At 52.3% G+C, this 22,794-nt stretch overlaps 1 protein-coding gene across 3 annotated transcripts in view; it reads right to left on the reverse strand.

The window, feature by feature from the left end:
- LOC106485208 (protein CEPU-1) overlaps positions 1-22,794 on the reverse strand; it is a 364,330-nt gene that overhangs the window by 31,312 nt on the left and 310,224 nt on the right. For all 3 annotated transcript variants that reach the window (XM_067309993.1, XM_067309994.1, XM_067309992.1), the window contains one exon: positions 8,505-8,630. In XM_067309993.1, the coding sequence (XP_067166094.1) occupies positions 8,505-8,630 (126 nt within the window). The remainder of the gene's footprint in view (positions 1-8,504; positions 8,631-22,794) is intronic.

The raw sequence follows: 22,794 nt of genomic DNA on the forward strand, positions 1-22,794 counted from the left end.
TATTTTAAAGGCGGCTCTGCCAAATATGCAAACAAATCAGCTCAGCAGGTTCATTTCCACCATGCAAGCAATCAAAAATATTACTTATATATACATATATACATAGAAGTATATAATCTCCCATTGCTTCGAAATAGCAGGAGGAACGAGGGCATAGCAGCGAGGGGAAATGAGAAATACGGCTAGCCATAGACAACTGCTCAGGGCATGATGTGTGCGAAGCGTTAACAACGTTTAGGTAACTCCTTACAGAAATCACACCCCGAGGCCAACGATGCAATGCTGTTGGACCCTGATCCACCGGGCCCAGTCCCAGGAAGGGGCAGCCCGGCTCCCCTGGGGTCAGATCCTGCTCCCACAGGAGCCGGTGGGAAGCTGTCAACAACCACAAGCAGGTGGGAAGCAACGGCCTCTTAGACTTATTCTTCTGCAGCATGAGCAGGAGCTCTCTTTTAGCTTTTCCTTCACCACGGACCACGTAGAAGACTAGCGCCCATCTCAAAATGCTGCTTCTCCAAGAGGACTGCAAGGAATTTCAGGGCGCTCAGGACCTGGCTTGGATGCCTTGCGACAGAGCAAGCACCAGCAGCCGTGGCACCCCAGGAGAGCGGGACAAGCTTCTGCACTCCTTCAGTCCTTCCTCGCAGGAGGTGCTGGGAAAACAGACACTTCTCCTACTCCTACCTCTCCCACCAAGAGGACCTGGAAAGACGGGCTCAGATGCTTCCAGCACTGCCGCATTTTTGACCCAGTACAAACAAAAAAGCATCAGCTGAAGGCTACTCTGAAGAAACCCGCGCGCACCTCCGTGCTTTCCACTTCCCCGCCGCTGGCAAGGGACCCCGGCCCTCTTCCCTGTGCGGCGGAAAAGGAGCCAGGTCACCGGTGACCTTTTCCGCAAGGGATCTGTCCGGCGCGCGCTGATGAAGTGCGCATCAAAAACAGTGGCAGATTTACAGGTTAACAATGATTTAGTGGAGTGCACGGCAGCCAAATTAATGCCGGCTATAATGTAGTTTACCTCATTAAACAATGCACACCAAGATCCTGTCTGTTGTAAAACAATTGGTCTCTGAAGCCTAGTGTTCATCTTCCAGGGTTGCTGGGAGATAATAAATGGGTAATATTCCGGCGATAATGGTAATGGAGTCACGGCTCAGAGCTAATATTATGGCAAAGCAGTAATTATTTCAACAGTAAACAAGGGGACGGTTGAGCTGCCGACAGGATTGGAGCCTCTTGAAATGCTCCAGTTAATTTAGCCGGATCCCAGGCCTGCGAGGGGTTCCTAGAAGGAAGATGAAGTCCTCGGCTGCCGAGCGCGCCTGCCGAGCGTCCGCGGCTTTATGGCCAGAACCCTCTCAGCCACCTAAATATCAAGCCGAGAGGCAAGGCAGGCGCGTTGGCCTCCTCCAAAACCATCGGAGCCCTCCGCGGGAGACCACGCGGCAACACGAGACCCGGGAGGAGCATAGAGAAAGCCCCACGCAGACCAGCTGCTCTCCAAAAGAGAGTATTTCCCCGTTAAAACGGCCAGCGGAGAGCACTCAGGCCTGCGGGAGGAAGCGAGGGTCGGCAGAAGTTAATTCAATTACTTGGAGCGGGGTCAGAGGGAGGGATCTCGGGATGCCGAGCTGCGAGGGAGAGGGCTGCACAGGCGCAGGCGGAGGGACTTCTCCGCCCGGGCAGATTCCCCTTCGCTCCGTGCCGGCTGCACAGCAAAACCCTCCCGGCCCGGCTCCAAACCGGCGTCCTGCCTACAAACACCCCACGCCGCGCGCGCTGGGCAAGGTATTCCTCGCCGAGCTGCTGAGTGCCCCCCTCGCTTCCCCCTAGCAGTGACCGCGATTTAGCTGCCAATAAAGTAATTCCTTAGAAACCGTCACAAAAGGCCTTGGGTGAAAGGTGCTCTCTGCGTGCGTTGCTGTGCCGTTAACATCAGAGAGCGCACCCTGCCCTCTTCGTACGTGACTTTTCGGCGGTAATGCAGCAAGCGTTGCACAGACGGCTCCGGCCCCTACAACTCAGCAGGCAGGCCAGGAAGGCTCCTGCAAAGATGAGGGACAGCAAATGATGAGCTTAAAGGGCAGATCCCTGGCGCGGCTGAGAGCCGGACCCTGAACTCCTGCGTCTCCAACAACAACCGAACGGAAACAAGCCCCCTTCCGAGCGGAGCCGTATCTGCAGCGGTACAAGAGGTCGCCGTGCGATCAGATTCCCTGCCCACAAAGCACGGCTCCACGTCTGTCTGCTTGCTTTTCAATTCCTCCCTTTTGGCCTCCGTCCTCCTGCCAGCAAAGCCCTTCACGCTGGCTTGGCCAGCGCTTCCCGCCGCGCTCGGCTCGCCTCGACCTGCTCCTCGGGAGCGTTACAATCGCCTCAATTGTCACGGCTTTGAAGGGCTGAATGCAAGACACGCTTGCGAGGTGAGACGGGGCGAGAGTGACAACGGTAGGACGGGAGCCTCCTGCCCGGCTTGACAACGCGCGGAGGCTCTTGCAGCTTCGGTCACGGAGCACGATCCAGGTGCACGCACGTGGTGGGGAACAACATCTCCGAGCGGTCCTCGCCTCGATTCCCCCGCCCTGCCACGCGCCTCGGATAATCCCACCCCACCGCAGCAGGAGGCCGGACTTCCATCCTCGCCAAGCCCGTGATCAGCATCCTTCCTGCTCTTCTCCGTCCCGAGCGCAGCAGACATGCCTCTCCCCGTCCCTTAGCAGGGGCAGGCAGCTCTTCAAGCTGTATTATTTGCAGCCGCTTGTCCTCTTAAGCCTTGCCAAGAGTCAGAGAGAATCAATATATCCAAATATACAGGACTTCTCCCAGAGTCCCTTCCTGCTTTGCTGCTGATGTATAGACAGATGATCCCGTGAGACCTCTGCCACATTAGGCCACTATGTCTCATCTATCTTAAGTGCATATACGAGCTGTGATTACTACCGTGTCTGAGCACCTCACGTCCTGAATGTATTTATCCTCCCATCAGTCCTGAGAGACAAGAAACTGCTATTACCCCTTTTAGAGAGAGGAAGCAGAGGGCCACCGAGGTTAACTGAATCGATCGCACAGAATATGTGGGTCACGGCAGAATCGGGACCCTCCGAGCTGCAACCGCTCATCTGTCTTACCTCTCTCCTGCCTTTGCCTCGCTCACACACCAAGGTAGCGCCTACCCCACAAATGCCAGCTCAAATGTAGTTTAGGCCTCCGGCTCCGTGTGGGATCTAGCTTTCATCACTGAGCCTAATCCTAAGATTAATGAGGGATTCCCGATATAAAGACTTCTCGATCAGACCTCTTATGAGCAAATACATCATCAAGCCAAACTGTAATGTCTTCCTGTGCTGGCATCCGCTTTCCTAGGCCTTATACCAGAATCCATCCTACTACAGAAATAATCCAAAAGCAAATGGACAAACTCATGGCAGAAAAGTCCATCGTGGGTCATGAAGCATGAAGAGTTGGACACAACCTCTGGCTCGGGAGGTCCTTGAGCGGCGGACTGACGGCAGCCAGGGGGACGTGCCGGCGGAGGTATCAGGGCGCACTTGCCCAGCTTTTACAGTCTTTCTGCATGCCCCTGGCCCTGTCAGAAACGGCACAGCAGGCTAACCAGACTTGCGGTCTGACCACAAAGCTACTGTTATTACTTACTGTTAAACCGTGCCTCTTCCTCCCGAGACAGAGGCTGTCAAGCCCTCATCCCTCCTGGGAGAGCCCTAGATGCCGCTAACTTCAATTCATCAGCACGTTTTGTGAGTTTAATGGGAGGCAAGACGAGTCTCGGTTCCACGGTACAGATAAATACCCCCCAGTTAGCTCGACGTGCTGCTGCTGGCTCTGCGAGAGAGACAGCTCCCCTCACTTCAGCATTTTCCCGTGCCCGGCAGCTCAGAGAGCTGTGCTTGTCATTAGCCAAGAAATTCCAGCGTTTGTCCACGGAGACATGAAAAACAGACTGACAACATGGCAATCACCATGACAACATCAGCGTTACCCAAAAAACAAATAAAGAGCCCAGTAACTATGGAAACACCTGAGTGACCAAAACCAGACTATTAACTAGACGATCTCTCCACAGTTTACAGATCGCATCGACGCCGCAAGTCTGGGGACTATAATAAACCTGAAGCGTACAAACCGAAAAGAAGCTTGTCACCTAAAGGTGCAAACGCATACCTGCATGTGTGCACACAATAATGCACGCACACGTGAAAATTAATACAGCCACCAGCTTACAGAGCCGCTTACACAGAGGTCCCAACGTCCCTGTATGCATATACTGACACGCAGAACTCGTGCGATTGCCGGTTTTAGCAGCAAGCCAGGGCGACTGGCAGAAAAGCAAACACCCGTGGGACCCTACGGGCTCCCCAGAGAGGGCAGCATAGGGGGGTCAGCCTGCCCATGCCTTTGGGGACGTGCGCCGTCAACCCCAGCCACAGGCCAGTGCAGACCACTGTGAGATGCTCCGGCACTTCTCCGACTTTCTGCATCTCATTGCTCCCTGCAAGGAGGGTGGCACGCCACCTGGGAGCTTCAGCGTATGAGTGCAACTGCCTGGGTTTTCTGTTCGATACCAGCTGTATTCTGTGCTCTGTCCCCAACCTTCGCACGACTTTCATAATTCACAGACTGCAAGGTCTACTGCTGAAAACAGGCAGCCGACAGCCTCTCTGACCGCAGCGGCCAAGTCCCGCACAACGAACAGATCCTCTTGAAAGATGCTGCTGCCTCCCATGCTGGACATTATAGCTTGACCACAATTATATGTGTCCTTCTCTCTTTCTTTGCCCTCCTCCCTTCCCTCTGCTGAGAAAGCCTCTCTTGACTGCGGTCCTAACAGTCTTGGCATCTCGCGGGCCTCCGAAGCCAGTACAGACAGCACGGTCCAGGCAGACTGGGCGATGGAGTCAGCCCATCAGATGCCAAAGTTTGGCTTCCCGATAAGGTGTTGGTGAGCTGCATTTTGAAGTGGCGGTGCCTGCCAGCTCTGGTGGAAGTTAAGCTGCCAGCTGGAGCTCCCAAGCCCAGCTTCACAGCTATGACTTCCCAGCAGAGCCACCATGTGGTTAAACCTCCTCCCCTGAGACAGAGGAATCTGCGACTGCACCAACTCCCCTTCTTGTTCCACTGGAGCCTGTTCACCTGGATTAACCCGAGATGCCGTGGGTTACAGCTACAGCATTACTAGCAGAAGAAATAAAAGGAAGAGAGAGGGATGAGGCAGAGGGACAGAAGATGTACTACAGCAGGAGATCTTGGCTGGATTGGCCGGGGATTCACAAAACTCTCCTCCAGTTCACTGCCAGCATCCTACTTTTGTTCATGGCACGAGGATGAGGATGGGCACAGGTACGGCCGGCCGCTCGGCAAGCCTCTGAGCGGCCAGGGAGGCACAGACGGGGCAGAGCTCCTGCCATTCACCGGCAGCAAACTCACTTGCCCAGGTCTGCACCTCGAGTTAAACGGTGCAAATACTCTCCCCTCCCATTTGTGGGTAACTCTTTCAGCCCCAGAACAGAACAGAGCCTCAAAAACAGGCTTGGTGGCTCCACTAACATGGCTACATCAGAGGAGATGAAAGTTCAGAAAAGCTCATCAGACCAAGCTGCTGGCTACTTATTACACCGGGCCAGACCAACGCAAGAGGCTAGAAATCAGGCGACTGGTCACAGGAACCGGTGATGGTTAGAAAAAGAGCCTGGAGTGAGACGAGTCGCTGGGGACCCAGGCTGCCCCAGGTACAAATGCACTGAAGGCCCAGAACGCACACTCCCCAGGTGAGCACCCCCTCGTCTTTGCTCCATTTCCCATCAAGAGCCACGCAGCGGACACAGCTGCCAAGAAGATAATACAGCCCATGAAGTGCCTCTGCGCAGAGGAGCACTTGCCAGCGTAAGCTCCTTCAGCTGCCATTTCTGCCCATTCCCGGCACAAATAGCACTGTCAGTGCCTCTCCCCGGTGACACCAGTGAGAGCTGCTTACCCATCCACTAAGAAAACCTTTAAATTATGCATCTGCTTTACCTTAACCACTTCTCTCTGGTCCCCTTTCTCTACTGCTCCAAGCGAGACAGAGGAAGACGGTGCAAAGGAACGGGAAGAGGCTTGCTCAAGACTTCTCCAGGAATGAGTGACGAGGCAGATCTAGAACTAGGTGTGGCCAAGAGATGGGACCAACACTTAGCCCTGCTTCCCCAATTGCTAGAGGGGGTCTTGGCTCTTCATATTACAGTACATCCCAGCAGGGACAGGGTTACCGTTTCAGCATCTGCTACAGCACCTCGGTGCACCTAGCTCTGGCTCTTAATTCAGTCCCCAATACTGCCAATCCTCACGTCTCTTATGTACGCTGAATGTATATCTGACAACTAGACGTCCCATTTGGTGGCTGTGGCGGACTCAGAGAGAGAAACAGAGGAGCTGGGTACGCAGATAGGCGGGTAGTGAAGTTGTCGCGGGCCGCCTCCGGGCTCAGCACCCTCCAGCAGCAGGAGGCCAGACTGAAGTAAATCTACGTGAAGATTTGTTCTATTTGAGTTTTGAAAGCAGAATGCCTAATCATGGCCAAAATCAGGTAAGAGCTGCTGTTGCAAATTACACAGCACCACAGGTAATTTCTGATTAGTTTGCTCTTCCTCTCTTGGTGCATCCTCAGTTTCCATAGCAGCTAAGACCTAAGTAAAATGGAAACATCTGGTTCAAGCGCAGGTAAGGATTCCCTGGGGAAAGAAACCTGCCGGATGGCAGCAAACACAGAAAAAAAGAACAGTCTTTCTCTGGAAGACAGAAGTATCATAAGTGAGAAGTCTGGTTAGGAGAGGATGGATGGCATGCAGGAGAACATGGCAAAGGGCACGGGAGTAAGAGAGAAGGGTCCTGGGGGAACAAAAGGGGATGGGGGAAGGAGAGGAGGGACTATGGGCAAAACGAGAAGCATTTGAATAGAGAAGGTGAGGAGCTTGAGCAAGACAAAAAGACACAGTTAGGGTGGACAAGGGGAAGAGGAGAAAGGAAAAAAGACTTCAAAGTGGGAGCAAACGGCCTGGCTCGATCCTAAATACTGCCTGATGGTGACAGACAGAGTGACAGCTACGTCGACCCCATTCCTTGACACTCGGTGCTGGAGAGGAGCACGCGGATCTGTGCCCTGCACTTTATCACTCGTCGGCACGCAGAGACAGACCAAAGGCCTCCCTCTCGGAGGCAAGACCACCGAAGGTTGATAGGGCAGCACACGCACAGGGGCACGGTTATTTCGGAGGCACGTGTCAAAGGAAGAGACCGAGTTGCCACTGTCTCAGCTTGCGCTCTCTGCCTGGCCTATGGAGAGCGATGGATTTGGCCCGCTAGTTTGCTACAAAGCAGGCAGACAGGAAAAATCAATGGAGCAGCACTAAGACACCACCGTGATCATCAGGCAGCTGCATGAAGAGAGCAGACACGGTGCCGTCCATCACCGCTGCCGTCACCTCTTCCCCTTTGGCTGGCAGGCAGCCCAGCCCGGGGGTCCCGAGCGGCGCTTGAGGCAGCTGTCTGGGACAGCGGCGCAAACTGCTAAGGCCTCAGGGAAAAAATGCATGAGGTCGAACAGAAGCACTTTGCTCGGCGGGTCGTGCGCGGGGTGGGAGACGAGCAATGTGTCAAGTAGAGGATCGTACCCGGGCCTAGCACTGCCCTTTGGCCGGATGCCCAAAGCCCCCAGATCTCACCCTCAGCTCATCAGTGAGAACCTCGCAGCGATTCGGGACCAACGGGACAGCAAAACTCAGAACTGCAGGAAAACGTCTGGGAAAGGATTTGGAAATGATATGTTCCTGGCCTGGCGCGTACGGGAATGCACTTCCCAGCAGTCACGGTCCCACCTATGCAGTCACACCTACGCAGTTCTGCTCAGTTTTTGCTTACCAGTTAACAAGAGGTACCAATTAAAGCCACATGCTTAGAGCCTTCTCCTGTTGATTTGCATTGCTATTTCCAGTCCCTCTCTGAAGCAACACGAGACATTCCAAGAAAATGTTTCAAACCGCCCTGAAACTGGCTCTTGGTAGAGGTCTGGTGCACAAATAACAACAACGGCGGCTCCAGCAAACTGCAGCACTCCCATGACTCCAAGTGGCATATTCGATCCCTGATCAAACCGAAACCCAACCCAAAACTTGGTACCTATTGCCAGTCCTCCACAAAAGCGAAACTGTTCTCTGCTTTCTTAGCTCTACCTCCTCCTCCGAATACACAGTTTAAGCAGTTAGTTTGCACCAACAGGGTTTCAGCACGGGACAGGGAGAAATCTCCTCTCCCAGAGCATCAGGCAGAGGCGCAAATACTCCACAACCACAGTCCTCGACTCCTGCCTGAAGTCACCTTTTTTTAGTGCATACCACCTCTACTTTACAAACTGAAATGCCAGGTGAACCAGCCAAGGATATTTCCCCAGCTACTCACAAATGACACTCTGCCCTTCCCGCAATATTTTTGGTAGCATCTGGCTCACTTACCTTTGGGTGAGATGTGTCTCCAGGTGATCGTTGGATCTGGCCTGCCCGTGGCTATACAGGTGAGGCTGACGTTGCCACCTTCATTGATGGAGATATCAGAAGAGATCTCGATAATTTTCGGAGACACTGTAACGACACACAGAGGGAAGTGAAAATGCAGCCGGTTCTGATATGACTTAATTCTTAAAGTGTGGGTGAAGGAGGATGACTTTCCTTCATCCTTCTATCTCTACCAAGCCAGCAGTAGCCCACCAGTCTTATCTGACTTGGCAGTAAAACAGAGGGGAAAGAGGGGGGCGGAGGAGACAGGGCTGAAGCGGGAAGAGATCGCATGCACAGGGGATTCAGTCATTTTAGGGAGGCTTGAGATCCTCCATTAGTGCATCTGTGATGTGAGAGAAGGTACTTCTCCCTCCACACGCGTCCAGTACTTATCCTGTCCCCCCAACCCACGACAAACCCTTTCCAGTAGAGCTACTTCCTGCTGTGAAAACACTGCCCCTTCTCAAATCTCCCAGGCAAAACACTTGTAGCCGGTGCAACAAGACCACGCAAAGCACGCGCTTGCCTTGCAGCTCCTTCTGCAGACATGCAGGCTCTACGTCATGCCTACGGAGCCTGATGTGACCACCGAGAGGGCACTGCGAAGACGACAAGCCTGCCTAGGAGTCTCTAAGATCTACTACTCTGCCAGGGAAGGGCATTTCAGTCAGGGTGGAAGCTGTCCTGCCGCATTGGAGCTGCCATCACGAATGTCCGGGGCCGGGTGAGAGAAAAGGGGTGGCTGGCCGACCCCCACGTCCAGAGCAAGAGGGGGAACTCGCACACAAAAGATGGGGGAGCCTGAGGAGAGGGAAGGGATCGAGAGCAAACGGGCAGCTCTCGGTTCCCGCCGCCGCGTGAGCAGAGGCCGTGATGTGGCCGGCGGGGAGGGCTGGGATTCGTACAAGCTCAGACAGGATGGCAGGGCTGCATGAGAAAAACGATCGGCCGCTATTATCAGCCTGCACCTGCAGAACATAATAAAGACCATCACCTTCCTCGCTTAGTTTTTTTCAGGCCATTCTCCAGAGCCTAATAGAGGATTCGCACCCTGCTGCGGTGCTTTGCAGGATAGTTACAATTCCCTTGCAAAGGCTCCTGCTCCTTCTACCGTTCAGTGACCCACTCGAGGCTCTAGCCCGCGCCAACACCGGGCACGGTCCACACCATTCCTACCACTCTTATTCTTGACTCGCACCCCACTCTGCCAAGCACCCCTTCCTTGCTTTCGCCTCCAGTCGCGGGCAGGGGGACTAGCTGGCACGCGTGCAAGCCTTCCCAGGGGCTCGGCTGAGCGCAGAATGACTGCAATGGCCTTGCGCGCGTTGCCTCTGCTGTGCAGGTAAGTAATTTATTGATCCGTAAAGCACTCCAAGACGCTCTGGAAGGGATTATGTCATGCCAGTGCCGTGCAATAAAATAAAAAATGATGGATTTTTTGTGAACACGAGGGTGATTTAGGGTTTGTAGTTGGAAGTGTAGTTAAAGTACATTTTAAGTGGAAATCAAGGTGGGTAATGAATTATTCTCTGTTTTGAAGGGCTTTTGGGAGTTCATTTTTTTGATGCTCTGGGCGCAACAGCTAATCTGCTAATCATGCACCAGAGGACAACTGGGGATCAGACATTCCCAGAACAGTAGGGGCTCTGAGGCAGGACAGTGTAGGGCACGAAGATGACGCTGAAGGAATTATGCTTCTATTAATACGCCTCAGTATCATTAAACCCAGCGTAAGGGGACGGCACGCACCTCTTGGGACTAACAGCCCGCACGGTGCTGGGAGATGCTCTGCCAACAGAAGGAGATGCAACGAATTATGCCTGTGCTACAACTGCCCCACCACGTCCCTGGGAAGATCAGCACCACTACCCCAGCAACGTGCGTGCACCTTTGAAAAGACGCACTCATGCAAAAGAGCCTATGGTCTCAATAACTAAAATGGCCAAGGAAGCATCACTGTTGCTGTTTCACAGAGGTGGAAGGAGACAAACGGAAGGCATTGCCCCTAAGCACCCAGGAAGAAGCGGTAGCAGACTCGAGGTGCGTGTCCCGACAAAGCTAGAAGACCATCTATCATCTTCAGCGCAACACTCCCTAATTCAAAGCAGAACCTCTGTGACGCTTTTAATTAATGAATCCATGTCATTCAAACTTCGCTTGTTTTGTAGAGCTCGCCGAGACTTAAAAAGTAAATTCAGGTGTGAAGACTTTGCATTATGACTCTGTTATAACATAAAAGGATTCGCATCAACATAGGCGAGACAGACAAAAAATTGTTATCAAATTAACTGACTGTATTTTAAACCATAATTAAAATGAATAAAACTTTGATTTCTGCTTCTCCTGAAACGTGAGCATCACATCCTCCTCCTCGGCAATGTACCAGTGCTGGTATTGCCGAGGAGGTTTTAATTTTGTTCAGACTAGGCAGGGGAGGAAAGATTACTGGGTTCTTTCTCGGCCGGGCAATGGGAGATTTTGCAATTCTGACTGAGAAGTGCTTTGAGCCACTTGTGCACCAGCGGGCACAAAGCCCACCCCGCCTGGGTAATCTCAGGACACGCTCAGGAAGAGGCTGTTGGTCTCGAGCAATTTACTTCAGCCCGCCTCAGACGAGACGAGGCAGAGGGGAGGCTGGAATGGCTGGGAAGTAAATGAGAGCGACAACGTGAGCGAAGTCTTTAGCTAACCCTTAAATTAAATGTGCGCTGGTAGGATTTAACACGACAGTTATTGTATGCTAATTAAATGTTTGAATAATTAACCACACAAACTATTTAAAATGCCTTTCTTGAGACTGAACAGGTATATTATAAGGCTTTTACTACACTAGGGAGAAAAAACTTAATAAATAAGTGATTGCAAATATATATTCAATATGACTTAACAGTCGACAGTGCTCCCACCCCATCTGCATTGAAATGCTTCATCCAGTGGTTGGCAGTTCTACGGTGATGGGGCAGAGAAAAAAATTCTTATGCTGAACGCAGGGCGCAGATGGAGCTGTGCCCCAACGGGAATGAATAAATAAATAAAGCTAAATAAATGCAGGCTTCCCAGGCGGGAACGCTCTCCTTGCGGGCAGTCCTTTTGTGTTCAGCATCTCTCTTGCTCAGAAGTGATTAAACATGGCAGCGTTGGCCAAGCTGCTCCAGTGACACAGTGCAGATTTCCCCAGAGACGGGCTGGTGTTTTATCGATCTGATTTTTTCTTTTTTTTTCTCTTTTTCTTTTTTTTTTTTTTTGTGGCCACGATACCGGGAAAGGTCTTTGCACCGTTCTGAACTATCTCAGACCTCCGCAGGTGCCCAAGGCATGCCCTGGGTTCGTCCAGGCTTGCAATCCACTTGCGCACACACAGTCCCCAGGACAGAAATATTTAACGAAACCTTATGGTGTGTTACATGTTCTCGGGTTTCAGCAGAGCCCCGCCACGCCGCTCCTCACACCTCCCGAGCTGCCTCTCAGACGACAGCCACTCCAAGGCATTAGTTGGGTGACTGATGCCTTCTTTGATTACTCCTCCAGTCTGTTTTTATACCTCTTCCCTATTTGCATAAACATCTCCAGCTCTGCCTCCTCGTTCCAGCCAGCCCAGCTCCCATCATCATTATCTCCCCATCCATCTTCCCCGGCTGGCGAGCGCGAGGGCCGTGCTGATCGTGCCACGCTTTTCCCCTGACATTATGTGGTCGCTCGCTTCTCCTGCTGCACCTCCCGACCCGGCTGCCAGCTCTCCCTGGAGCGGCCAGCTCCTGCCGAACCGCAGGGAGCGAGCAGAGCTGTGCAGGAGCTCAGCCGAGTCCCCCCCCCCCCCCCCCCCCCAGACTTCAGTCATGCTTCAGGTGAGACATGAGGAGGCCCCCGTATATGAGGGGAATGTGGAGCTAGGGTGGCCTTGCCACAGCGTTATGGGAAGCAAACCTCTGACCAACCTCATCAGCCATCAGCAAATGGGACAACCATGCAGTTGTCTACCTGTGCTCCTGATAGAAGAGACACCTCACTTTCTTAGCTGGCACGTTTCATGGGAGCGGTGGCACAGAGTGCGCCTTAGATTGGGCCCTGGGTGCCTCCAGGGGAAGACCTCCACAGCACGGGGCACTGGAGAGAAGAGGACACTTTGGTCACGCGTGGGGTTAGGGAAGGAGGGTGCGCTTACAAGAAAGAACTGCATTTTTTCACTTAATCATCTCAATTCTCTTCCAAGCCCTTCTGCAGATTGGGCTGCAGCCTCTCTGCGTCTGCAGTCTGTTCACAGGGATACCAGAACATCCCTGTCCATGCCCGGGCAACGCCGTGCTGAGGGAGAACACGTTCCAGATGTGCTCAAAGGCTTGTACGAGAGCCAAGCAAGCACCACAGAAACACAGGCATGCCCTTTCTAAACCTGCAAATTGTTTCTCGTGTCGGAGATGGGCAGAGCGGGTTTTGTGACAGCCCGCGGCAGCTGTGCGGTGGGCTGGACGAAGACTCCAGCATTACCAACAGCAAACTGCTCTGAAGAGCCCCCAGGAAAGTAGCTTGTGCTATGTAGGACTCGCGGTCCACACGGCAGCCTGCAAGCGAGACAGGCTGTCCCTGTCAGACTGGTACCATGCTGCTTCCCCCTCATAAAACATGCAAACCTCCATCTTCCAGCACGAGCAACATCTGCTCCAGATCAAAGGAAACAACAAAGAACAACTATAAAGCTTCTCGAAGAAACACTTGCGTTCTGTAGGCAATCTATGATGTGCACTGGCAGCTTCCCGAACACCGCGTTGGCATAGTTCCCGCTTCTGATAACTCTCTCTCACAGTTGTCACCCACAAGACATCTCCATGTTTTACAGAGCACTACAACCACAGGTCCTACTTCAGTGAGCCGGCCGTGGCGAGCGTGCCGTGCGCCCCAGGCTTGCTCGCGGCAGCGGTACGAGGCGGCCGAGCCCGCTCACCCCTGCGACCGACCTTGCAGCTCTCTGCAGAGGGAAGCTTCGCCAAGGTCAGCCAGGACCGGCCGCAGGCAGGGACCAGACGCGAAAGGCCCTGCCTCGGATTCCCCGCTCGATTCTGCCAGGTTGCATCCACCTCAATTTGCCTTATCTCTGCTATCAGACAAGTTCAGGGAAAGCAGAGGTCTTGCACATTTGTTGCCGCAGTACCAGTCACCTCCATGGTGCCTTCTCTCGCTTTTGTGCTTGATTTTGTTCTGTTTTTTAAGGAAAGCACAGAGTAAATTGAGAGACCTGCTCCTTTAATTATAGTTGTATTATAATGGGCTTCTAATTCAGTTTATGCTACTCTAACACAACCATAATTAGGAAAAAAGCAGTGAGGGCGTCATCCTTCCAGCATATCAACACAGCTCAGGAGCCGTTCAAAGGAAATCCATGGGGTTACATGGCTGTAAGGGAAAACACGTCCAGCGATACTGCTCAGTCACGCAGGCAGGCACAGCGCTTGTCTCCAAAAAGCTTACAATTTCTTGCAAGTGATCTCATGCCTCGGGATTCAGCTCCTGCCCCTGGGGCTGCTCCTGCCCTGGCTTTAGCCAATTACCCGCTTCTCCGCACGTATGCCAAGTTCAACTCGGCATCACCAAACCAAGGGACCGAGCACCCTCGGCGTAAACCTCAAGGTGGTCAAAGGGATGAAGAAAGAAGCCTGGAAACGAAAAGGACGCACGTAACGGCCTTAATAAGCAAGTAATAGCTAACTAATGGCAATTGCTCATTTTAAAGTACGGCATAATGAGATGTGTCATACGGCGCCAAGATATGTACGTCTAAGTGATTTCTAAGGCAGATAACACTTCCTGTGGCAGCAAAGCTCTCCTGAGCTTGGAGGACACCAAATTTTTTACGCACGTCTCTGCAGCAGGTTATATGGCAGGGCATTGCAATAATTCAGAGGGGGAGGAGGCAAAAAGACGTTTCCAGCCATTCATTAGTAAAATATTTGTGAGCGCTGATATAATTCACCGCATAAGCAGCAGGGTTTCTGCAGGCAAACTTTATAGCTAAGTGCAAAAGGGAGCCCAATCTGATTCCACTTATGACAGCATAAATCAGTGATACTCCTACCGTAGTCAACAGGGGATACGCTGGAATAAACATGGCACGAAAGGAGAGTCAGGTCTAAAGCACACGGACCTTCTCCCTTTCCGATGGGCCCCTGTCACCAAATCCGGACCCAGATTCCCTTTATACTAAGGAGTTGGGCTGCTGCTTCGTTAGCTTTTGGCCCCCTGCTTTCAAGGCTGTGAAGGGATCCACGCTCTTTTCCATCCATTTCCCCCGCAGCAGGAAAAAAACAACGGAAACCAAGCCCCACGTCTTTGGGGAATAAAGGGAGAGTTTGCTTGATGTGGCTATTAATGGATAGCTTTACAGAGTGGACAGGATCTGTCATTAAGGTTTGGGAGCCCTGAACTCTGCTTTCAGACCAGGATGCCCACAGGAAGTCATGGCACTGCTCTGGACTTCGTTTCCATCTCTAAAATGAGTCAAATGATGCTGATCTCCTTTATAAAGTACTTCACACTCTTCTTTTGAAGAAGAAAAAAGAAAAAAGAAAGCGAGGTATAAGAGTAGAGTTTTTGTATTATTAACCATGAAGAAACACAGCCAAAAAAAGACTGTTTCACAGATCAGCTCCCTGCCACAACAGATCTCATTTTCAGTTCCATGTACGCTGCAGGAATCAAGGACCTAGTTTTTTAGTTTTTGGGTTTAGCTCCCCAGTCGTCCAGGACTCCCTGTGCAAGGCGAGCAACGCCTTGCAAGAGGCAGAAAATTCAAGGATCTAGAAAGCTTAAGGCACTTGCATCATCTTCCCAGCTACGCTGACACCTCTCATCCTAGCACGAAAGCATTAAGGAGCCTGTCTCTCAGCTACCTCCACAGTAACCACGCTGACAGTCAAACCGGTAACGACGGTGTCTGGCCCCCCTCCGGGATCACAGGCGACGCTTCCCCCCAGCTGTGCCCCTCTCATCCTGCAGGCCTCAGCGCTGCTGGAGGCTCTGTTAATCCCCCTGGGAAAAGTCACAGCACGGGGATGAGCCAAAAAGTGTTGAGCGCACATGCGAAAGTTTGAACACGACTACTTGTTAATACAAAGCTTGTCAAACCCATCACCTAGAAATGCTGAACGTCTTTATTAGATTCCTTTATCGCCCCCCGAGATCGGAGGGACACGACTAGATGATTCTCAGCGGAGATGTCACCATCCAGAAACTAATTAAAGGCTGCGCAGGAAGTTGGGCCACACACACTCTGGAGAACAAAACGCATTAGCAACCGGAGTCAAGAAAAATATTACAAGTGAACTTCAGATCAGAAAGGGCAAGCTAGGGATTTGACAATAACTCTCCTCTTCCCGTCTTTCCTCCCACTGCTCCCTGCACTCCCTTTTCCTCTCTCTCCCAACAGAAGCGAGCCGGCTGGGATCTCAGGGCTTTCTGGGATCAGCTGCTGCAGTGGCATCTCATGATGGATGCAGAAGCACATCTGACCCTCTCCTCCACTGGGCCACACCAAGGGAGGAGATCATGATTTGCACTGGAGGAACTTAGCTTTTTTAGTTGGAAAAGCTCCATTACCGTTGTCAGTAAGCTGCAGAGACAGATGGCTCGGTGTTTACAGCACTAGACCATCCCCTGCTCTGCCACAGGCTCCCCAGGAGATAGTCCTGGGCAAAACACTAAATCGTTTTGGGTCTCTTTGGGTCTCAGCTTTTCACCTATACAATGAGAATGACAAGTGATTCCCTCCTTCCCAGGCTTATTATGAAGACAAAGTCATAAGAGATTATGTGGTACCCAGAAGCTATGGTCACGGGAACCACCTGTACGTGGAAAGATTTCAGCATGGCAACACACGTCCCAGGAGCTTCATCCTGTGTGTAGCTATGGCTCATGAATAGTGAGATGCACACATCTAGTTTAGGGCACACATCCTGAGTGGATGGGCCTGTAAATAACACTTCTCAAACAATTTGGAGTCTCACGTATCAATGAGCAGCAAGTATATATGATATTCCGCTTCCTCACGCTCTACTGCACTACTAGCAATCTCCAAGGAGCCCTTCCCTCTCAGGGGATTACTCCAGAGGCTCATTGCAACCAGTCCTGCTAGTCCTACGGCCAAGGGCCAGAAGGGGTACCCAAGCCCACAGCCCAGGGCACGCACGAAGCTGTCACAGCAGCCATTGCACCCATAGCCCCAGTTGAGCCATCTGGTCCATCAGCACACACCGTTGCGGTAAAAAACACACAAAAACTCAGCTCAAAACAGCCAGAGGGAGCAAGGGACCCTGCCCCACACACGGGCAGCACAGGTCCTTTGGCCCCATCGCATGACCAGCTGCTCAACATCTCACCCACCGCAGCCCCACTCCAGGAGAGCGGTGGCTCTCCACGCTTTGCCGAGGCGCTCTGTTCTCCGGGAATAACAAGCGCGCGGAGGGCCGAGCGCGCTGACCCGGCACCGCATCACATCACTCAACCCACACAAACAAAGGAGCTCAAGCATCCTTTCCGAAGATAACTCAGATGCTCTAATGCAGCCAGCATCTCCAATGAATACAGGGCAGGTGTCTCTGAAGTGAAGTATTAGTTAAAATGATGCTCTTTAAATTACATTTTGGCCATTTCAGGCAGAGAGGTTTTGTGTGTGTGTGTGCGTGTGCTTTTTTTTTTTTTATGATCCATCAAGAGGCTTAAAAACACACAGAGAAAAATAAATCTCCCTTCCATTAAAAACACACTATGCTGTTGCATATTTGTTCTTATCTTTGCTCTCTCCTGTGTTGCCTCTCCCCCGACTCAAGCACAAAATAAGTGTTTATGATTACACTTTCCACACTGACACTAATCTAATTCTAGGAGCTGCACGGAACATGCCCAGGGAAAGCATGGGAGCTCGCGCCAGGATTGCAGGAGGATGAGTTGAGTTTCTGGAAACACTGGAACGGACTCCAGTCCACTGATGGTTTTTCCTCAAAAACCACTGACTTTAATGCAGAACCAAGCAAAGTTCAAAGATTTGACTGAATTCCAATTGCTGTCTATTTATATCTTCTGGGTCTACCGTCTACCTAGCTCCTCTAGCTGTGTCCCTTTTGCATTTTAGGGGAGGGTTAGGGCAAAACCGATCCCTGACAGGTCTAAGCACAGCAAGACTGAAGCACTTTGCGGGGTGCTGGAGGGACTCACACTATGCCCTTCTCCCCCTACGAACGCATCCACGCTCCCCGTGTGCCCTCGGCAGGCTGGTAGACCGGAGCTGCACTGCGTCGTTAAATCCCTCATTTACCCTAAAAGCCAAACGAGGGTTTTAAGTTCTCGGATGAGAACAGAGGACTGGCCTCCCTGTGCTCTGGGCTGAACTTCTGCAGCCTTAGCCCCCCCTGAGAAACTGCAGAAGCAATGTGGAGCGAGGAGCCACGCTTTGAAAACAGGACAACTTTCTGTGCCGTCGTTGGTCCTACAGAGGGAATGCACCCTTGTGTGATTTCCATTAAAGCTGGGAGTCTATCAGGCAAGAAGAAAGGTAGAGGAATCGCTTTGTGTGCAGCCAATAACTTTGGTACCATCGCCTCTCTTGGCTGGAGTCTGTCGCATGCACAGATTCCCCCCTGTGCCGTGGCTGTTATCAGGGAGGCCTGCAAATACCTGATATCAGATGCTTCCCAGCTGCCCATGTAGCGCACCTCACCCAAATGCAGCGCTGATGTCTTATTTACAGCAAATCCTGGGCACAGGCTTGCCCTGACTTCGCCCTGGGGGAATGGGAGCCATTCCCCTTAATGCTTGTCCCCAGTCAGCCCCTTTCCTTCCCCCTTCCCTCGTTGCTACCGGCTCAGCTTGCTGCCGTTTTCCCAGTTTGCAGGACAGCAGCATTGCTGAGCAATGGCTGCACAGTTCATTTTCCTAGACAGGTTCACCAGAAGAGAGACGACTTCTGATGAGCTTAACAAAACCTGCATTTGGCTGGGAATTAATGCCATTAGCTGAGGTTTACTGGTCTCTTTTCATCTGGCTGTATTTTCACCTCATCCCCACGGTATTTTGAGGTCTGCAAAATACACCTCTGTCTGAGATAGGACTTTCTTCCTCCTTGTGCCTTGGCATCCCCAAATAAGGACTCAGCTGAGATCCTTGCACTTCTCACTGTCATTTAAAACGGTCGCACTCTGAGATTACCTTGCACCTACGAGGTGATGACAGGGTGCCCTCAGTTTTCTGTTCCCGTTCAGCTTTGCAGACCATTTGAGGATGGCCATGCCCGTTGCTGGACAGGAGGCGTGACTGTTCCCCTGGCACCTGCCGAGGACCGAGCAGCAGCCTCAGCCTGCGCCTGCTGCTCTGCCTGCCTCCCATCTGTCCATCTGTACTTTCCCAGTCCCTTGCAAACTGAGCTCCACCGATTCCATGCATCTTCTCAGATTCTAGCTTTATACAACTCATTGGGTTTCTTCCCTTCATCTCCTTTGACTCTGGTGAAAAATAAATGGATCGGGCACGGAGCATGGCCCTATTACTCTCTGATTAGCAGGTCTCCGGGCCAACACTGCTACTCATGTCCAAACCCTTTCGTCACCTGCTTATAAAGCAGGAGGTCAGTAAGGCCCAGCAGTTCAAAATGAACCGCAGGTGAGGTGATTTATGCCTCCAGATGCTGCCGCTCTTCCTGTCCCCCCGGGAACACGTCTCTTAGCAAGCGACTTGCTAACCCATCCATCACTTCTGCTGAGGCAGGCTGAACTTCCCAAAGCCTCCCCAGCCTGCTCCTTCCTCAGCTAAGGTTGAGGACTCTTAACTCTTGACCATGCTATTGAAAAGCCCTGCCTGCGCTGACTTGAGTTGCGAGGGTTGGCACTTGTACGGACCAGGCTGCGCGGCTCTCAGGCCAGGCACCTGGGCAACGAGGACGCGGGACAGAAACCCCCATCGCCTTAGTCACGCAACGCACCTTCTCCTTCGGCAGTGCTCATCACTGTCGCTACGTGCCTCCCAGCGCGCAGACCGGACGCAACACCTCCCGGACACGCCGCTCCCTCCCTCCTCCGGCCTCGTTCGCCGTGGGGATAGCTCTTCCCCAGGGCCGAATGAGACAAGGGTGTCGTGCTAACACTTAGGCATCAGCTAGCAAAGCTATCTGCAGCAGGGCATCCGCATACACAGAGCACGCATTAAAATCTCCTTACAAAACTGCAACCCAAACACGCAAATTCTGGCAAAGTTAAAAGCAGATGAAAACATGGGAGCAATGTTACCGAAAGGCAGGGCTATCAGCACGCTTATAGTACACAGGGGTTGCTCTCATTTTCCATACGGATTGCTCCTTCGTTTCCCATTTCTCCTAAATGAAACCCTCGAGCTTTCTTCCTGGCCTCCCTCGCGTCTTTGAGAAAGCTAAGAGAACCTCAGGGAGTTATTCTCCCTCAGTGCATCCTTTAATTTTCCTATTTGTCTTTCCAATGCCCACCCTGATCAACAGCACTAGCTATTCCCCATGTGCTCGTGCTTGCCGTGGAAGGAACATTTTTACCCCTTCCTGCTTATTCCTCCTCCTCCCGTTTAATCATCTGGGAGACTGTTTATGCAGAGTTTCTTTTTCTTCCCTTCCTCTTCCCCTTTCATGTCTAAAACCTGAGATTCTCTGATTCAAAATCATTACTGTCTTTAACTTGGCTTGGCCCTCTTTAATTAAGTTACTTTCCATTATTTTTTATCTACTCCATTTGTCTACATCCCCCCTCGCCCTCCCTCGTTCTTCCTTTCCTTCTCAAGGCAGGCTGGGTATGAAATCTTACATTTCCATTTGGCTAACAATCACTTTGAATTCTTAAATGCTATTAAATTGGATCACACCGGTCACTGGACTGGAGTTGTCGAGCTGTGATATTTACTTGCGCCCGTCAAAGGGAAATGAAATTGCAGCAGCGCAGTGGTGGAGCGTGGGGGAGGCGGTGGGGGAGCGCGTGGGGGGGGGACGGGACAGATTTATCCTGCCCGTGGTACTCGCAAACAGGCAGAATCCCTTGGGATTTCAGAGCCGAGTTCAAAGGAAACTCTTACGCTGAATCATGAATGCACTGTAATGTCTTTAATAAATCAATTACTTGTTGGCAGGGAAGTGTCACTGCATCTCCAATCCTTGTAATCACCTCAGCCTTGCTGTGCTTTAAGTGCTGAAAAGCCACGGAGAGGTAGAAGGGGAGCCAGAAGTGTCGGGGTAGGGCAAAACAAAGAAAAACTTCGGCTTTATCTTGCCAGAAAAGAAAAGATGCGGATAGAAATTTGCATAATGCAAAAACAAACCCCCCCCCCCCCCGATGGTGACTTCCAGCCCCAGGAACATTTTGGAAAGCGCACTGTGTCGCGGGACTCTGCAAAGCACAACCGTCGTCCTTAGCGCTTAGGGAGCACAGCCCGAAATGAAGCTAGGGAGAGGCGGACTCCCTTGCTGCGGGTTCAAACCCTGGGTGCATCTGGGCACGCGGGGATCCGGAGAGGCCCCTGGGTGACGGTCGCGGCATGGGGCTGAGCATCGCTCTTGCGAGCTACTTGCAAAGCGGCGCTCTCCTACCGCCCCCTGGCAAGGCTTCCTCTCGCCGCCCGTAATGAGGGGGCCTGAGTTTTGCGCTCCTTCGTGCAGGAGGGCGCCGGTATTCCCGTTTCACGGAAAGAGCCCTTTTACAGTAGAAAGATTGCTAAAGAGAAAGAGAGCAGGATTTGATTACAAAGCAGTCCTGGCCAAATTCAGCTCCTCCTCTCCTCTCTCCGCAGACAATATCCTCCCCTCGCCACAACAACAATAATCTGAGCACAAACAGACACGAAGCTTTTGAGAAAGTAATGAACTCCAGTTGGAGCCAAGGCAGGAAGGGTTTAATGTGCAGCTCAGAAAGCTCGGCGAGGCCATCAATTATATAGCCCTGCTGCTGAAGGAGCAAAAAAATAGTATTTCAGACAGACTTGGCCAAAAAGAAAAGACGGGGAAGGAAAACGCTGCGAAAAAGGCATTAATTCTGCAAGCGAAGAGAAGTGTTTGCAAAAGAGGAGGATCAAAGGCTGAAGCTCTCAGGCTTGCTGCAAGGCAGAGGGATTACAAAGAGGGCAAACCATGCAGAAGACATCTCTGTTGACCCTGATCTGGAGGCCCGTCAGGCCAAGGATAGCCCCGGGTGCAAATCAGAGAGCCACTTTGCTGCGAGGGCTTGGCAGTGACATGGCACCAGCAACCCAGAAATGAAAAACGGGCGCCTGGCCCCACCTGGAGCAGCCAGGCTTCCCTGAGCTCCCATCCCGGCCTTGCCATGCTTCGGAGCTGTTCCAGCTGTTCCCAAAACTGCTGCTCATGAGAAATGCCATGCCGTTTTTGAGGGGAGGGGGGATAAGGGGAGTTATTGCTATCCACAGCCTTCCAGTTTCTCAGATGAGCAACCAACCACACCAGAAAAACCCAAACTAGGAATATTTTGGGTTTCAAAACCAATATTTGCACGCCTTTTCTGCATGTCTTTGCGTTTTTGCTCTCTGCTTCCCTTTTTTTTCTTCCCTTTCTCCTTTTCTAAATATCATTCTGCAATTGCACCAGCAGAAAAGAAAAATAAGAGGGGGGAGGGGGGAGGAGAAATCACAAGTCTCTAAATATTTCTGTGCACTTGCCTCTGTCTTTGCACTCCCCCTTTCCAAATTTCAACCTTCCAAATTCAAAGCCCAAGCAAAACCAGAGTGGAAAATATCACGTTTTCCCCCCCCAGTCCCCCCTGCTCACACTCCCGTAGGCCCAGCTACCCCCACGCGGCCTGTCCTTGAGCTCGCGCGCGCTCGCCGCAGCTCTTCCCATGCTCCGGGGCCGAAGCGAGCCGTGGCGCTTCGCCGGGAGCTGGGCAGCACCGCCGAAACGGCAGCTGTTCCCTCGGCCTCTCCTTTATCTCCGGCGCTGTGTTCACATCTGTTTCCCACTCCGACTCTTTCCCTACCGCTGGGAGCCTGGCTTTAAATCACCGCTCAGCACGCAGGCTGCCTGGCGCGGATGCCACGCTGCCCGGCGCGGCCCGCTTGGACAAGGTACCCGAAGGCCGTTTGCAAGCTTCCCCCCGCACCTCCGCCTTTTCCTCCCGGAGCTCGCCAGGGCTACCGCACTGCTCTCCCCTCCTCCCTTTTGGCCGCGGAGTTATCTTGGCTCGGGAAGCACGTCCAAACACCTGGCTGCTGGCAGCGCCGGGCCTTGGCAGGGGCTCGCCGCATG

This window comes from Apteryx mantelli, chromosome 23, assembly GCF_036417845.1.
Source record: "Apteryx mantelli isolate bAptMan1 chromosome 23, bAptMan1.hap1, whole genome shotgun sequence".
NCBI classification, from domain to species: domain Eukaryota; kingdom Metazoa; phylum Chordata; class Aves; order Apterygiformes; family Apterygidae; genus Apteryx; species Apteryx mantelli.